The sequence below is a fragment of the Lepisma saccharinum genome, chromosome 2 (assembly GCF_977018435.1).
Source record: "Lepisma saccharinum chromosome 2, izLepSacc3.1, whole genome shotgun sequence".
Taxonomy (NCBI): domain Eukaryota; kingdom Metazoa; phylum Arthropoda; class Insecta; order Zygentoma; family Lepismatidae; genus Lepisma; species Lepisma saccharinum.
In genome coordinates this window covers 19044223-19060253 of record NC_139230.1, presented here as the reverse complement: position 1 = coordinate 19060253, position 16031 = coordinate 19044223, and the positions used below count along the sequence as shown (strand labels likewise).

Here is a 16031-nt window from a genome sequence, read left to right as displayed (position 1 = left end):
AAAATAAACCAATTCAGTAAAGAAACAAAGAGTACAATGCTCAAAACTAGTGAATAATTTTCAACTTTTGTCAGTCTGACACTATTTTTGAAATTTATTTACTGAGAAATAATTATTATATCTAAAGGTGGGCACTCCCATGTTTACCATGATGTCACTAATACTAACCAGTGATCTCTGATATACAAGAGGAATTATGAATAAATTTTGTAATTTAAACACACTATATAATTACATATTCATGTGGTTATTTTTTTGTGTCAACAGTTGTAGTTGTGTCAGCAATAATTTTATACCAGTTTATTGCCACTATTTCTTTAGTAAGAAAATTAAAAAGGAGAGAATTCCAGAAGGAATTCAGGATAATGGCTACAGTTGGAAGTACTGTAACTTGGTCTTATCTATCCATGTGGTAATACCATCGGATTGTTAATAAGGAACAATGTAAATGAAACTTGTTATATCACGATCAGCTACAGCTTCAAGTTCTGTTGGTGTATCTGTGACATGGTTTTGTATTGTGTTGTTGTTTTCAGTAATTTTTTGTTCTTTGCAAAGCTATTCAATAACATTACTTCCGCTTACTTTGTCTGCTTGGCTTACTTCGCCATATACTGTATGTATCTGGTGATCAGCGAACATTGTATTTCTCTGGAACACATCATTCTTCTGCAACAACTCCTGGCAATATGGAAATACTAAATTGTTGGCTTGCTGGACTTCCTTATTTGTGCTACAAAAACGCAAAAGTCTCTTTACACACTTTTTACAACAATAGTTCTAATTCAACTTATGTTTCGATAATATTTCAGGAATAGTAGATGCTGATCTTTCATTATCTCTCTCTAGAGGAGCTAATGATCATAAAATTTTGAAAAGATGGCGCCGCAATAGTAAGTCAGTATTCAAGACTAGTTAATTTATTTAATAATAATGACACGCTTTACAAAATGAAAGTTTCATTACACTTGGTATCTTCGTATTTGCTATAGTTGTTAAGTTGACATCTCTTTTTCGAAAGTAATATTTACAAGGTTCAGTGGTTTACAATATCCCCTCCAGAGCTTGACTTCATCATTTTAACCATTTCATCTTCACTTGGAGATCCTAGTACATCCATACATTACTACAGATGCAATATTTTACAGTTGGCAAAACATTTTTGCAAGTTGAATGACATATCAGCAAGTTCCATATTTGGAGAATTGTTTGATATGCATATTATCTGGAATGCTATATTTAAATAACTACTGATAGACTGATATGAAACTGATATAAAATTTGCTGATATCAGTAACTGATATTTTACCAATGCGATTAAATATATTAAGTAAATTATATGTGAATGTCTCATTCACAACCTTAATATTTTACTGATGATTTCTTTCCATTACAAAAATTAACTACATATTTAAAAATTTAGTTTTATATATTTAAAGGTATGTATTATATCTTAATATTCATAAAGGTAGTAAATAAAGTAACATGATTGTGCAGTCATACTGTATATAGAATTGCCAAAATTTGATAATACCAACAGTCTACTGATTTAAATTTTGTTTGTTAAAACTTCCTGAACTACAAGGGTGAAAACAATTCGGTGATCACCCATCTTGACCAGGATAAGCACATGAACATACAGGAGTAACTATTACACTCTCATTTGTTAATGACATTTGCAAGGTATCACAGTCAGTATCCAAATGTTGCTATTCAGTGATGTCGGTATTTTACAAATTGTATCCATAGTATGGTATATGTTGGAATGTACATGTTGTTACATTGTAAAAACTTCTAATTACAACATGATGAAAAAAAGTTATTCTACTTGTATAAACTTCAGAACCATGATTAAGAAGAGGTTACAGAGAGTTGTTCCACTTCTAAGGTTTCCTCTGGAAAAGAACCAGTTCACTTTTCTTTTGTGATATTCTTTTTCCTGAGGAAGGTCTTTTAAAAATGTTTTCCTCAATTGTACCAGTTAGATGCCTTTGCAGTGTAAAGATCAGAATGGACACTCATGTCAGAATAGATGTCTATGTTCTTTCCAAATATCTCTATTATGATCAATGTAGAACTAAGTATGACTTACATAATTTTTGCATTTATTAATGTTCGAGTTCGAATTTCTTCTGACATATACTGCATTTTTATCTGATACAAAAATGGAAATTATAATGTTCAGAACCTAAATGATTCATTTCCTTAAATAATACATTTGATCACTTGGCTCCAGTGGTTTCTCCTTATCAATACATTTTTGTATGAACCAGTTACATGAACCTTGCTTGTATATGCGTAAGAACAAAATTGAACTGACAAAATTGTGAAGCAAACTACAGCAAGTTATCAAAATATCATATTGTTAAAACTTCACTAACCAATATTAGCCAATAATTGGTACTATAAGCAGATTAATTTGCCTCACCTCTACTATATACATACTTGTCTAATATCTTGAATAACATACTTCATAAACTTATCACTCATACAAGATCATCTGGAGACAGGAGATGGAACATTAATACACATTGCGGCTTATAAACACCATATTATGGGTCAAAAGTGTCACTATTTAATAATACCACATACATGTAGATGAACATGTCAAATTTATTACTTGAATTTGATCACTACATTTATTAAAGCTGATTGATTCTTTTCAACATCCCACAACTATTATATCTGCTGATATATTTGTTGTTCGCCTTATTATGTAATACTGATTAAATTTCTCTTTTATTATAGTATCAGGCCCTCCTCAAAATGTGACTGCCTCATGTAAGTTTGACAACATCAGCCACAACAGTTTTGTATTTGTGACATGGGAGCCTCCAGTTCAAACTAATGGAAAGATTGTTCATTATAATGTGAGTTGAATATTTTGTGTCCTTTTTAGAAACATTATTACTTCACTTAACTCATGTTTTTTATACTTAGTTATGTATTTGTATTTATGAGAGTTGGTCAGTAATTATCTGCACTTTTGCTGTAATTTTCTTTAGGTTGGCTCTACTGCTTTCTGAGGGTGCATGTCTATTGTGTGCATTTGTTGTTCCTAAAGTGCATATTTGGCTTTCTTTTCTTGTTTTGCAGGGTGAACATGGCAGCTGCACACTCAGTTTGCACGAAAGAAAATAGCAAGTAGTGATCAATTTTTTGTGTTCTGAAGGTATGCAAGAGGCTGGATACCACCAAAGGCTTGCCTTACAATATAGGGAAGTTCTGTACCATGACAAAGTATATTTGAATGGATTGAGAAGTTCAAAAACAGTTGGACAAGTGTTGAGCACATAGGAAGAAGCAGGCTGCCCATTCATATCCTCTGCTGATGGCAACATGGGAGGGGGTGACCTGTGAGTCCCAGGCCCCATGTGGCATTAAATGAGTGGCCCATTCAACCCATCTTGAAACACGTACCAAGGAGTCTAGTGTGTGGGCAAGTCTAAAGGAAAAGCTAAACCTGAAAGTGTAGACAAAGTGATAAGACCAATTGAGGTGCTCCGGAGTCTAAGGAAGGTGCCAAACGAAGAGCCCTCGTGCAGTCTCTGGATGATCACCCACCTCCGGGTGCAGGAGTTGTACCTATGAGCCAAGTTGCTGGGACCCGAAAGATGGTGAACTATGCTCAGTCAGGACGAATCCAGGGGAAATTCTGGTGAAAGTCTGAACTGCCTCTGACATGCAATTTGACCATCCGAACTAAACATAGTTGTGAAAGACCAATTGGAGCCAGTTCCCTGCAATTATTCTGACAATCCGACAAGTGACTATTGATTAAGTTGCTAAGTCATCTGCACATTAGTCTCCCATATTGTGATACAAGCCTTGAACGGATATGACCTCTGATACACCTTCATACCACAAAAAATGGACTGCTGCTTGCTGTTTTTTCTTCACTGCAAATGAACAGTGCCATGGTATGCAACATCGACATAAGAAAATTAGTGATGAAGGTCAAGTATGGGCGAAAGTAGTGACAAATGCACACTCTATGGATGTGAGTATGCAGAAAGCAGTATAGCCAACCTAAGGAAAACTATAAAAATGTGCGGATAATTATTGATTGACCCATGTATCGAACAATGGAACCCCAATTTTGTGTTCCCAGAGTTTACATTTTCGCACATTATACATTCAATTTTTATCATCCCAATTGAGCAAAATGTTATAAGGTTCTCCCCAGTTTTACATCTTTCTGCATTTCAGGTTTCTTCAGTTTGGTCTGAAAAACTGAAATCGAGGTTCCACTGTAATTCTTTAATACACATACACTATATTGCAAATAATGACAGGACACCCATAGGAATGTGCTTACCTGGAGCTAGTCTGGTGTCAGTATGGGCTAGGTCTGCTGTTCGCCACTATCACAGCCTTCACCCTTCAAGTAAGACTTTCTATCAGGTTGTGGTAAATGTCGACCAGTAGTCTCTTCCATTCCTCCTGCAAAATTCTGAACAGCTTGGTGGTGGTTTTTGGTTTGGATCACAACCTACAAATGTTCAATGGGGTTGAGAACAGGGCTCTGAGGTGGCCAGTCGAGTTCATTTACTCCCCATGTTGTCAAACCACTCTGTTGTTGCCCTTGCTTTATGGATGCACACGTTGTCATGCTGAAAGTGTAAGGAGCAACTGTTACCACAAGGTGGGGAGCACAGAGTTACATTCAGGGTTTCAGGCACCAAAATCAGGAAACCAACACCATCCCATGAAAAATAACCCCATACCATGATTCCACCCCTGCCGAATTTCATGGTGGGAATAATACACTCCGTAAAAACTGCTCCCTTGGCATCAGATCGCTACAATATGTAGTGTGATTTGTCACTCCACAGGATGTTTTTCCATTGTTCTAGGATCCATTGGTGATGTTCTTTGCACCACTGTAATCAACGTGCCCGACTCTGGGTAGTAATCATTGGCTTATGTGCTGCAGCTCTCTCCATGGAATTCTATTGCCACCACCTACCTCTCACTGGATGGTACGAGTACAGGCATCACTCCCTATACTAATGAAGCCTGTTGGTTTCGTCTAAAGACCAAATATTTGGGGGATCGTCGATAGGCTTATGACAGCCTTTAGCCACTTGCTTGCTAAGCGAGAGGAACGTTGTAAGAAAAAGGGGATAGCTCTGAGAGCGATGTCTACACTCAAACTGCAAGGGGACTAGTCCCGTGAAATAAGAGCACACTGACATCTATTTAAAAACACTACCTTTGACTGAACAGGCAGGGTAAGGAAAGACATAAGGATTGTTTGTTTACCTGTAGTTCTGCAGCAATCTCTTCTCCGCTGGTCCTCGTTGGGATGCGGCCCTACTCTGTAATAAAACGGACGAGGGAGCAGCTCTGGGCTCCAAACTATGTACTTTCGTAGACCGATATTCTAAATGATAAACTTTAACTTCCCGATTGTTCGTTCACTCCTTTTTCTAAACTTATGAGAACTGTGGAGCTCTCGTGATAACTGGATTCAATGTAAACTGAAAGCAACTAGAAACTGAGTTCTTTTGTAACTACTTCATCTGATGGAAAACTGGAGACAACTAAGAAAGATATTTTCTCATGCGACCTATTTAAATAAAATTCGAACTATCAGCCGTTAAGACGGTTGACTTGATCGCATCCTTTGGCAACGGCGAATCTGAGGGAAAAGTACTGATTTCCTGATTTTCATACTGTGTCGGCCTAATGCAATGTCAGCGGTTGTTTTCCAACTTCGCTGAAGGTCGCTGTTGTAATTAGCTTTTAAGAAGCTCTTTTTCAATGTTTCAGCAGGACCCTTTTTATCCATGATTAGCTTATTTATTTATGATGCCCGGGTCCTAGGTTCGACTCTCGCCTGCGGCGTGATACGGGACACTGGTCTGGGGCCAAAAATTGGATTCACGTAGGGAAGTTAATTATTTTGTAAACCTGCTGCCTAAAAGAAAATAGTCACGGGTACCCATCTGTCCAGTCAAGGATAGAAGATAGTGTATTTGAACAAAAAAACAGAGAATAAACAAAAAGGCAAAATTGGTATTAACTAACTAACTAACTCTCTAGCCTTCTTAAACCCGAAGGTTCATGGCTGCAGCAACACAGGCCTTCCATCTGTCCCTATCTTGAGCAAGATTTTTTGGTATACAACCAAAAAAGAAACACAACACAAATTCATGCAGAGCCTAAATCTAAACCTGGTGGGTTACAGACTGAACCGATTTGCCATTCGCGAGACTAATGGGTGCGTCTGATGAATCTGGTGGTGCTGACAGAGCAATCTCTCGTGTCAGCGCTGACGATGAACTTATTTATCACATGTCACTCGGCACGCGCTGAAGCACTTAACACACGGAGCACACGAAAGGACTATAACACTGAAGATAAAAGGTATCCTCGCTTCCTGGGCAAGGGTAGTTCCATTGCGCATCGTTCGGAAAACACGGAGATTGTTTATACACCTTTAACGGGAGTGATGTCTATATCACCTAAAAAAAAACTGAGAAAAAAATCATGCAATAAGATACAAAAGTAGAGAACTGAAGGGTTCACAAGCAATGAAATTTTTAAATATCGTACACAAAGAAAGAAAAATGGAAATATTTGATATATGTACATGGAACGAGTTACTCCCAAAAAACCATTGTCTGTTTATTTGATACACATAAGTTCCAAAAAATAAAAACATTAGTGGCAGAAATTTAAGTTGAAAATTGTTAAAGTCTTGGTCAGAAAAAAAACTTTTTCCCAATGTTACACTGCGAGTTTGTGTTTTTGACATATAGTACTGGCCGAAAATGATGGTTGGCCAGAGGGAAACAGAAAAAAGACACTTAGTTAGCGTTCTTTATGTATTGCTGAATGAGACTCCATTAGCAATCGTGATGGCGAGTGTCCATTGCTAACAGAGATCAGTGAACTGTTTTGGAAGATCTGGCGACGGGAGTTGAACGCTTGGACATACTGTGACGGCCTAATGCAATGTCAGCAGTTGTTTTCCAACTTCGCTGAAGGTCACTGTCATAATTAGCCTTTAAGAATCTCTTTTTCAATGCTTCAGCGGGGCCCTTTTTATCCATGATTAGTTTATTTATTTATGATGCCTGGGTCCTAGGTTCAACTTACGCCTGCGGCATGATACGGTTTGACTTGACTACACTTTGAAGCACTCGCTGGTCTCTGTCAGTAATTTTTTTTTCTTCCAGGGTTGCGAATGTGGTTTTATCACACCCTCACATTTCCATTTCAACACTACATCACTTGACAGTTGTGTGTGGTATCTGGAACCTGTTCGAAATCTCATGTATGCAATACCCAAATTGGTGGGCACTGATAATAGTACCTAGGGATGTGACGAAGCTGAAAATTTGCCAATGCCGATGTACTCACCGGTAATTTTTTTAACCGATACCGATGCCGATATTTAATTGATTCCGATACATAAAATTATTAAACAGAAATGGGATGTTATTTTCTGCATGACAAAAATAAATTTGGTATGTACATTTCTATTGCATATCATATGTATATACATATATATTCTCAAGAGATGCGAATGTACATTTGCATCTACAAAAGGTTATACGAACCTAGAGATTTAACATTAGTACACAAGCAGTTCTTTGAAATGCAAAATGAATTCCTGTTCTGCCAGATTCAACTTCAGAAATACGAGATTTGGAAGCACTTCAGGAAGTAACCTACTTCTTCTCTTATCGCAAAACTGTTCAGCAACACTGAACACTCAATCACTGAATACTGATGCAGCAGGTATGCCCAAGTATTTTCTCAGCACTTGCTTCAGGTTTGAATACTCATTTTTGAATTTCCAATACAACAGCAGATCCTGGTTCAGCAATGTACTGTTTTATTTCCGATTTATAGTTAGGTTGATCCTCTGAATGAGAGTTTGCAATAATTTTATTACAAAAACTCTACAATAATGACGAATCATAACCAAATTTTCAATAAATCTTACGAAACTAGAATATAAAACTTATTAGAAGGTAAAACTCCAGTATAATCTGTGGGCCTCCCCGATGGCACAGTGGTAGAGCCGTCGCCTTGTAATCAAGGGGTCCCGGGTTCGATACCCGGTGGAGGCACATAGTGGTTCGGATCCCACTTTAAACTGTAGGTGCAGTCCAGATTAGCCTTACTGTGCATAAAGTGGACTTAAAACACCAAATCAACCAACCAAATCTAGTATAATCTGTACCGGTTGAAATATCGGATTTTTGCCGAATCCGATACAGATATGTCAATTTCTGCTGATTTTCATACATTTGTAATCTGCTTCGGCACATCCCTAATCATACCCCATTCAGCCACACTGAGCTTGCATTGTCTGCTCATTTTCACTGCTGGCAGTGGTATACATGTCTACAGCACACTCACTATCCTTCATAAGTCATTCTAGTGGCTCATAATGTGTATTGATGATGTATGGGCGATCCTCCTTACAGTTTAGGAGGTGTCCAGTCATCATTTGTAATATAGTGTCATTATTTTTTAAAAAAATCATACGCTACTATACCGCGTTTGGTAGAACCTGTCCCGCTTCCCGCGCTAGGGAGCGCTCAACAGTTTCGGTGTCAATGAGAAACGAGGAAAAAATCGTCTGCTGGGCAGCGAGGAGCGAATGAAAGCTAGAAGAGAGGCGTTTACGTAGACGCTGTTGCGACGTTGCGTATTTTAATTGGCTGCCTGGCTTTGACTTTCCCCAGCACGGAAACTGTTGAGCGCTCCCTAGCGCGGGAAGCGGGACAGGTTCTACCAAACGCGGTATAGTAGAAATGCTCCTCTTTGGAATTAAAGTAAATTTATTTTCAAGTGCACTTATATCGAACTCTGGTCCTTGAAGCACACACTGGAATCTGCAGTGTTACATGCTAAAAAGGTGTCGGCATTGTTTAGACCCAGCTTGCAACTGAAGCCTCCATACAATGTGATTTTTATGCATCAAGGTAAATTATATGATATGGAGAATCTAAAAATCTGTTTTTTGTATTTTTTTAAGAACTTGTTGATTTGTCATCTTTATTCACAAATGTTATTAAAACAACTGTTTTCCTGTGATCTGAATATTTTCACCTTGTTTATAGGTTACCATAAAAGGAGATGCAGGTTATAAAGATGAAAAAGGATCTTTTGTGGTAATGTCATATGGTCCAAAAGTAAAGAATGTCGATGGCAAAGTACGTACTGCTAGGTTTGATGCTATTCCTTCAAATACAAATTACACTATAACGGTAAGTACAATATAAGTATTACTAAAATCATTAGTATAAACATGATTAGTTCCATGTTGCAAAATTATCTTTTGGTATGTTTGTTTTAATTCAAAGATGACTGATAACTGTTCCATGATAATTTTATCTAAACATTACAGCAAGTTAATGACTTGTATATTATTCATTTCTGTGAAAGATTGAATTAATTATTCAATGAAGTTGTTTTTTCATGAACATAGCAAGTTTTCTGCAACCAGCTTTAAAATTCAAATAAACTTTCTTTTTCTCCAAACTAATGTTGTTCTACTTGACAGTTGTGATTATCATTTGAGAATTTGTATTCCAAGATTGAAATGTGAGCTTGATATTCAATCTTGTATACACACATACTTCTCTTGCTTTAATGTCAAAAATCCTGTGAAAAGTTGTCACATAAAGGTTAACATGCCTTCCTTTCTTGCTACAAAACTATTTGTATATTTTTGTGTGTTCTTTCCATAGGTACTGGGTGTTACAAGAGGCCGTCACAACGGAGAGGAAGCTAGAGTTAGATGTGAGATGCCACCTACTGTACCTGATAAAGATAAGCTTACTCGTTTTAATTGGGGTCGAATTGAAGAGCAGGGAAGGTGGATGTTCAAACTGTTTCTTCCTCGTGTATCAGAGCGAAATGGACCAATTTGCTGTTACAGGTATGTACTTTGCACACTTAAATTGCATGAGATCAAAGTTTCTCAACTCTGTGAGGTACATGGGGGACCAGTGTCACCCATCAGTATTCATTGCAAGATTGCAACTGTGAACTATGGCTCTGTCTGAAAGGTCTAAAATGCAGACTTGAAGTACGATCTTGTCAGATGTGATGTCACCTATACGGCGTATGCTTTTAAAATTAACATGAGTTCAGCCAATATGCAGCCAGTGCTATCGCGCTGCTGCCAAACCAACTGCTAGCGGAAAGGAAACGCAGAGATTTCGCCGTGTCCAATATTCAGCTTTTTATATATAATGCATGCACGTGATATTTGAGAACAATGAAATATATAGTAAAGAGTTCTACACAGGGTTATATCATATCACTGCAGCATATAAGAGAAACTCGTACTGAAGGTATTTATTATAGAGGAACTGCAAGACCATCATCATCACTCTCGTTTCTGTTTTCTGACATGTTTCCCAGAAGATTTGAATAGGGGTTCACCGATTTCTGTGGTAGATACGTTACCCTGTTTTATAATACGCTACACAGTATGCACACACACCCCACACGCTTTAGCCATAAGTTCCCGACTCAGAGAAAACACTGTTTCAGCATGCACTTATTTCGACGCCAATTCCTTGAAGCAAGAATGCACTAGATTTCTGTCTTGTGAACGTAATATTTTACCCATGGTGCCTGTACTACTTGTAATAGGTTTATTATTAATATTATTAATTTGATTTACTTTATTTTATTTAACTTTTCTGTCACTTTTGGCTATTTGCGAAGATGGGAATGTGTGATATGATGAAATTGATGGATGGACATTCATAAAACCCATGTCCAGGCCAGGATTTGAACCCGGGATCCCTGGTGTCGTAACGCAATATGCTAACCACTCCATCATGGGGGCCAGCGTGAAATTTTTAAGTAACACTCGCGGAACACACACTATTGCATAACTATTGAACATAAGGGCTGGACTTCACAGCATGCTACGACGCCAGGGGTCCCGGGTTGGAATCCCGGCTCGGGCATAAGTGTTGGTAAGTGTCCCTTCATCAATTTCATCATATCATCATCCATCCTCATCTTTGCGATTAGCCAAAGGTAGCAGAAAAGCAAAGGAAAACAAACTAACATTTAATCAATCTATAAGGGCCATATTGAATCGTCTCACAACTGTTCTTTGTGGCGTACGAGTACAATTATTTTACACCGCCCTTGTTATGAAAACGCTGAACTGAAAGTGACTCAGACTCGCAATGTTCGTAAACGCCCACGACAATGAAGGGCCATTATTCATATTCAGCCAAATTTGACACCCATAGCTTTACCAAGACACAAGTCAGCGGGGTTAAGAAGATGGCAAATAAAAAAAACTTACTGAACAGTGAAGGAAAACGAAGGGTTATTGAGTGTGTGTAGAAACGCACTGTTCCCCTTGTTTCTTCGAGAAATGATATCTCCAGCTGTAGGCGACGGAAATGCATGGGACTTGGACAGTCAGGTTCATAATGTCGTGTCCCATGCAATGATGAACCTTAAAGTGGCGAGTTTTATAAAGAACTTCTTGCACGCAAACCTAACTGTACAATGTTGCACTCCTGCTATTGGCTGGTCGCCAAGGACACGCTCTTTGTAACTCCGCCCTATATCGCTTCTAAACCCGTGTGTCATATAGTGCAGTTCAAAAGCACCAGTTAAATGAGTATCTCGTTGTTCACTTGTTTCAAATAATGAAGTTGAAAGTCTGTCAAATGTTGGTTGTAGTTCTTCTAATGTGTGTAAATATAAGTATAATAACTTTTTAAAATGCTATGTGATTTCTATTGTGAAAAACAAGTGTTTAAAATGTGGGAAAAACAGTGTGTTCTTAGTTTTATCTGCTGATAGTATTTGGTGCTCCAGTTGAAGTGCAATTCAAAAGATTTCCTCCTCCAGTCCAAGGCTTCAAGTACAATCTTTCGCCTTTCACCAGCCCCGGCTCTAGGAATTTTGCAGCCCCATGCAATTTTACTTCTTGCCACCCCCACCCCAAAATATGTACAAAGAAAATTTAATGTATGAACAACTAAGGTTGTTATCCGTGGCAATTTCGCATAGTATAACCATTTTTTAACATAATAACATGAAAGAATATATAATGTGAGAAGATAAGTTGTTCATAAATAAAAAAATATATATATATTTAAGCCTAATACTCCCTCTGTCCCATAATAATTGTCCGGTACACTTTTGATTGTTGTCCCATAATAATTGTACGATATTCAAACTGTGACATTGGTGTATACAGAAGTAAATGAAACACGGGAATGTGTCATACAACGTTATTACTCAAGGATCAGTACAAATTGGCCAATCAAGTATCCAAAAGAACCTAAATAAAAAGTTACCATTTTGGCATACCGGACAATAATTAAGGGGCAGAGGGAGTAATAATAAAATATCTATTGCATTTACTCACCATAGTTTCTGCCGACGTGCAGAACTCTCAGCTCTCCTGTTTTGTTTCACTATTTCTTCATGACTATTTTATACTGTACATAATTATGTATATTTTCCAGAACATTGTACATGAAGTAACGTATCTTCACTTCATCACTATTTACAATAAACTATGTATGTACAATTATGTACACTTTGTAATCCATGATGATTACACTTTTTACTTTGTACTCCTCCCCCCTTAAGTTGGAAAGCTTACAAATGAACTTTTCTACCTTTTCTATTTGCAAACTCGCGAATAACAGAACCAAAGTCTAATTTTTGACCAATTTCCATGTTGAATTGAGATTATGGCAAGTTCTTCTAACAGCGATTCACCCGTTGTGGAACATAAATAAGTTTTAATAAGCTTCATTTTCGAAAAACTACGTTTCCCGTTTGCGTTTAAGATATTCTGCACCCGATAGTTTTTTTTTTCCCCTTCTATCAGACATACCTTAGCTGACAATTACAAATGCAGCAAATAATTTTTAAATCTCTTACGACAACTTGACAAACCAGTGCTTATCATCACCACCTTTCGCGATCAACACGTCAAAGAACAATGCAGCCCTATTTCAGACTACCGAATGCGACACGTCAGTTTAACTCAAACCTCGATAACAGAGGGTGGGGGCGGAGGACTGGTGGACTGGCTCGCAATCAAATAATAGATAGCGTCGTAAATTAGCACCACACACATACAGTAGACGTTGCTTACCATTTTCACAGACAAAACAATAATAGCTGCTTTTGTAAGAGGACAACTAATATAAACTTTCGGCACCTCTTTCTTTCGCAGTTACTCTTTGCTTTTCTTATCTGTTTCTGCTTTATACCTCATATGCAAATGGATTTAATTTGAATTTTCTCTGCCCCAAGAAGACCAAACTGCCTCAAATAATGCAGCTTCCATTTTTTATACATTTTGCAGCCCCGTGCAAATGCACGTGTTGCACGTACGGTAGAGCCGGCCCTGCCTTTCACACATGACCTATACTGCACATGAGTGATTTTGTGCAGTGGAACTTTTTTTTTTCTTTGTCTTTGTTCTAAGCTCAGCTTCATTGTTCTGTTGCATTTCTAAGCAATGTAATCTTATAAAATTGATGCCAATAGTATACTAGGGTGACATTTATCATCCATGGGCCTGAACACACAACAAGAAAAATATCAAATTGTCAGAAGAGAGAGCACAAAGCAGATTCAAATGTTATGCAGAGGTGGGTTAGTAAGGAAGAGGACGACACACAGGTGTTTGTTAGTGATGGAAGTGAACATAACACTGCTTCCATTGTTGCATGTTTAAGCACATGGGTGACATCTGTCACCCAAGCATGCATTTGACATTAACTTTATAATATTATGTTACTTAGAAGTGCAGCAGAAAAATGCACCTGAACTTAGAAGAAATACAAATGAAGAACATCAGCATGCATGTGCAGTATAGTTCACAGTGTATTTCATACTTTAACCCTTAGTACGCCGCGCGGTCTGACGAAAGTAAGCCCAGTGTCGCCGAGGCTTTGAGCGGGAAATTTGAATTCGTATACATAATGGAGAAAAATCGTAATAACTCTGTCACTATGGGACCAATCTACTTTGGATAACTTTTGTTTCGCAGGCAATACATCGGTGCATGCAACCATGTAAAATTTGGATGCCCCAACCGTGGGGGGGGGGGTTACGGGCAGGGGCTGCATCCCCCGAATTTCAATGAAAAAACATAAAAATGTGAAGTTTGCCCCCTCTTCTCCAGCTACTTTGGGGAGAAAACTGGAACTTTTGCTTTTTTTTCAAAGAATGGACCTTCCGCAACAGAATGAAACTTGATTCATGTTTGTGGGTGCAATACAATTTGAATAATAAGGCAAAACGTAAAACTCTAGCGAATCTTAGCCAATTTGCATATTATTCATAAAATTGTTATAACTGACGCTATGGGACCAATCTACTTCGGATAACTTTTCTTTTGCAGGCAGAACATCAGTGCATGCAACCATGTAAAATTTGGATGCCCCAACCATGGGGGAGGGGGGGGTTACAGGCGGGGGCTGCATCCCCTGAATTTCAATGAAAAAATCATAAAAATGTGGACTTTGCACCCTCTTCTCCAGCTACTTTGGGGAGAAAACTGGAACTTTTGCTTTTTTTTCAAAGAATGGACCTTCCGCAACAGAATGAAACTTGATTCATGTTTGTGGGTGCAATACAATTTGAATAATAAGGCAAAACGTAAAACTCTAGCGAATCTTAGCCAATTTGCATATTATTCATAAAATTGTTATAACTGACGCTATGGGACCAATCTACTTCGGATAACTTTTCTTTCGCAGGCAGAACATCAGTGCATGCAACCATGTAAAATTTGGATGCCCCAACCATGGGGGAGGGGGGGGGTTACAGGCGGGGGCTGCATCCCCTGAATTTCAATGAAAAAATCATAAAAATGTGGACTTTGCACCCTCTTCTCCAGCTACTTTGGGGACAAAACCCGAACTTTTGCTTTTTTTCGTTTGCACTTGCATCTTGTGTAGCTACTGTGAATCTTTCTTCCCTGTTGACTCTGTTTATGGTGATGCCTTTGTTAGTCCTAACAGAGGAGGGAAGGGAGCCTTTGCAATCGTTTGTTTTGTCTATACTTCTGGATAGACGCACGCTTTAGACTCATGCTTCTGGCCTCTGGCTATCGTCAAGCTTCATTGCATTTCTAACATAGAGGCGACAGAAAGCTGACACTGCCAAACCTCATCCAATCCCCTCTCTCCTTGCCCTACCCCCCCCCCCCCCCGCCACTACTTCAGCTGGATCACCAGGTCTAAACACAAAGAAGAATGTGTGCCATATCAGTACTAAATCACAGCGTTGGAAGCTTGGAGGAAAACAGCATCGTAAATACCAAGCATTTATTGTGTCTGTCAACTGAAGAGCGAACACGTGTTTGGGTGAGCCCAAACACGTGACATATTCCGAGAAAGAAGGGGGGGGGATTTGAAATTTTCGAAACACGATTGCAAAACATGTTCGCGAACAAACTGTCAGTGTTTCAACCTCAATATACAAATATAAGTGTGGCAAACCCTCGATAATTGTATCTAAAGCTGTTTGTAACATATGTGTTACAGTGGCTACAAGGGACATACTTTTTTTGTTACATTTGTGTTACGGCGGTGAACTAAGGGTTAAAGGATAGTTAAAGGGTTGAGTGACAGTTGTCACCCACATGACTCATGTCATGTCCAAAAGTTGCAAGACCATACTTGAACCAAACATTCTCTGAGAATGGTCTTGCAGTTCAGTCTTGAAGTCATGGACTGAAAGCGAATTGCACTTCGACTGCAGCACCAAGTATGATCAGTAGATAAAACTGAGGACACATTATTTTTCCCACATTTTAAACACTTGTTTTTCACCATATAAATCACATAGCATTTTAGAAAGTTCTTGTCCATACATTTTCACACATTAGAGCTACTTCAACCAACAACTTGCTGGCTTTCTACCTCCATTATTTCAAACAAATGAACAATGAGTGCAGGAGTCAAGTATTCAAGCCTGCAATGATGCATGATCCATTCTGTGGTCTCAATTGCTCATTTAATTGGCACTTTCGAACTGCACTAGGTGTA

The 16031-nt window shown here is 38.3% G+C and overlaps 1 protein-coding gene across 3 annotated transcripts in view; it reads left to right on the top strand.

Annotated features, from left to right (window-relative positions):
• The window catches only part of Ptp69D (Protein tyrosine phosphatase 69D), a 130757-nt gene that overhangs the window by 55513 nt on the left and 59213 nt on the right, over positions 1–16031 (top strand). For 2 of the 3 annotated variants that reach the window (XM_083117139.1, XM_083117138.1), the window contains exons 10-13: positions 813–893; positions 2749–2870; positions 9087–9233; positions 9717–9907. In XM_083117139.1, coding sequence (XP_082973265.1) covers positions 813–893; positions 2749–2870; positions 9087–9233; positions 9717–9907 — 541 coding nt within the window. The remainder of the gene's footprint in view (positions 1–812; positions 894–2748; positions 2871–9086; positions 9234–9716; positions 9908–16031) is intronic. The other variant, XM_083117140.1, reaches the window with a different exon arrangement.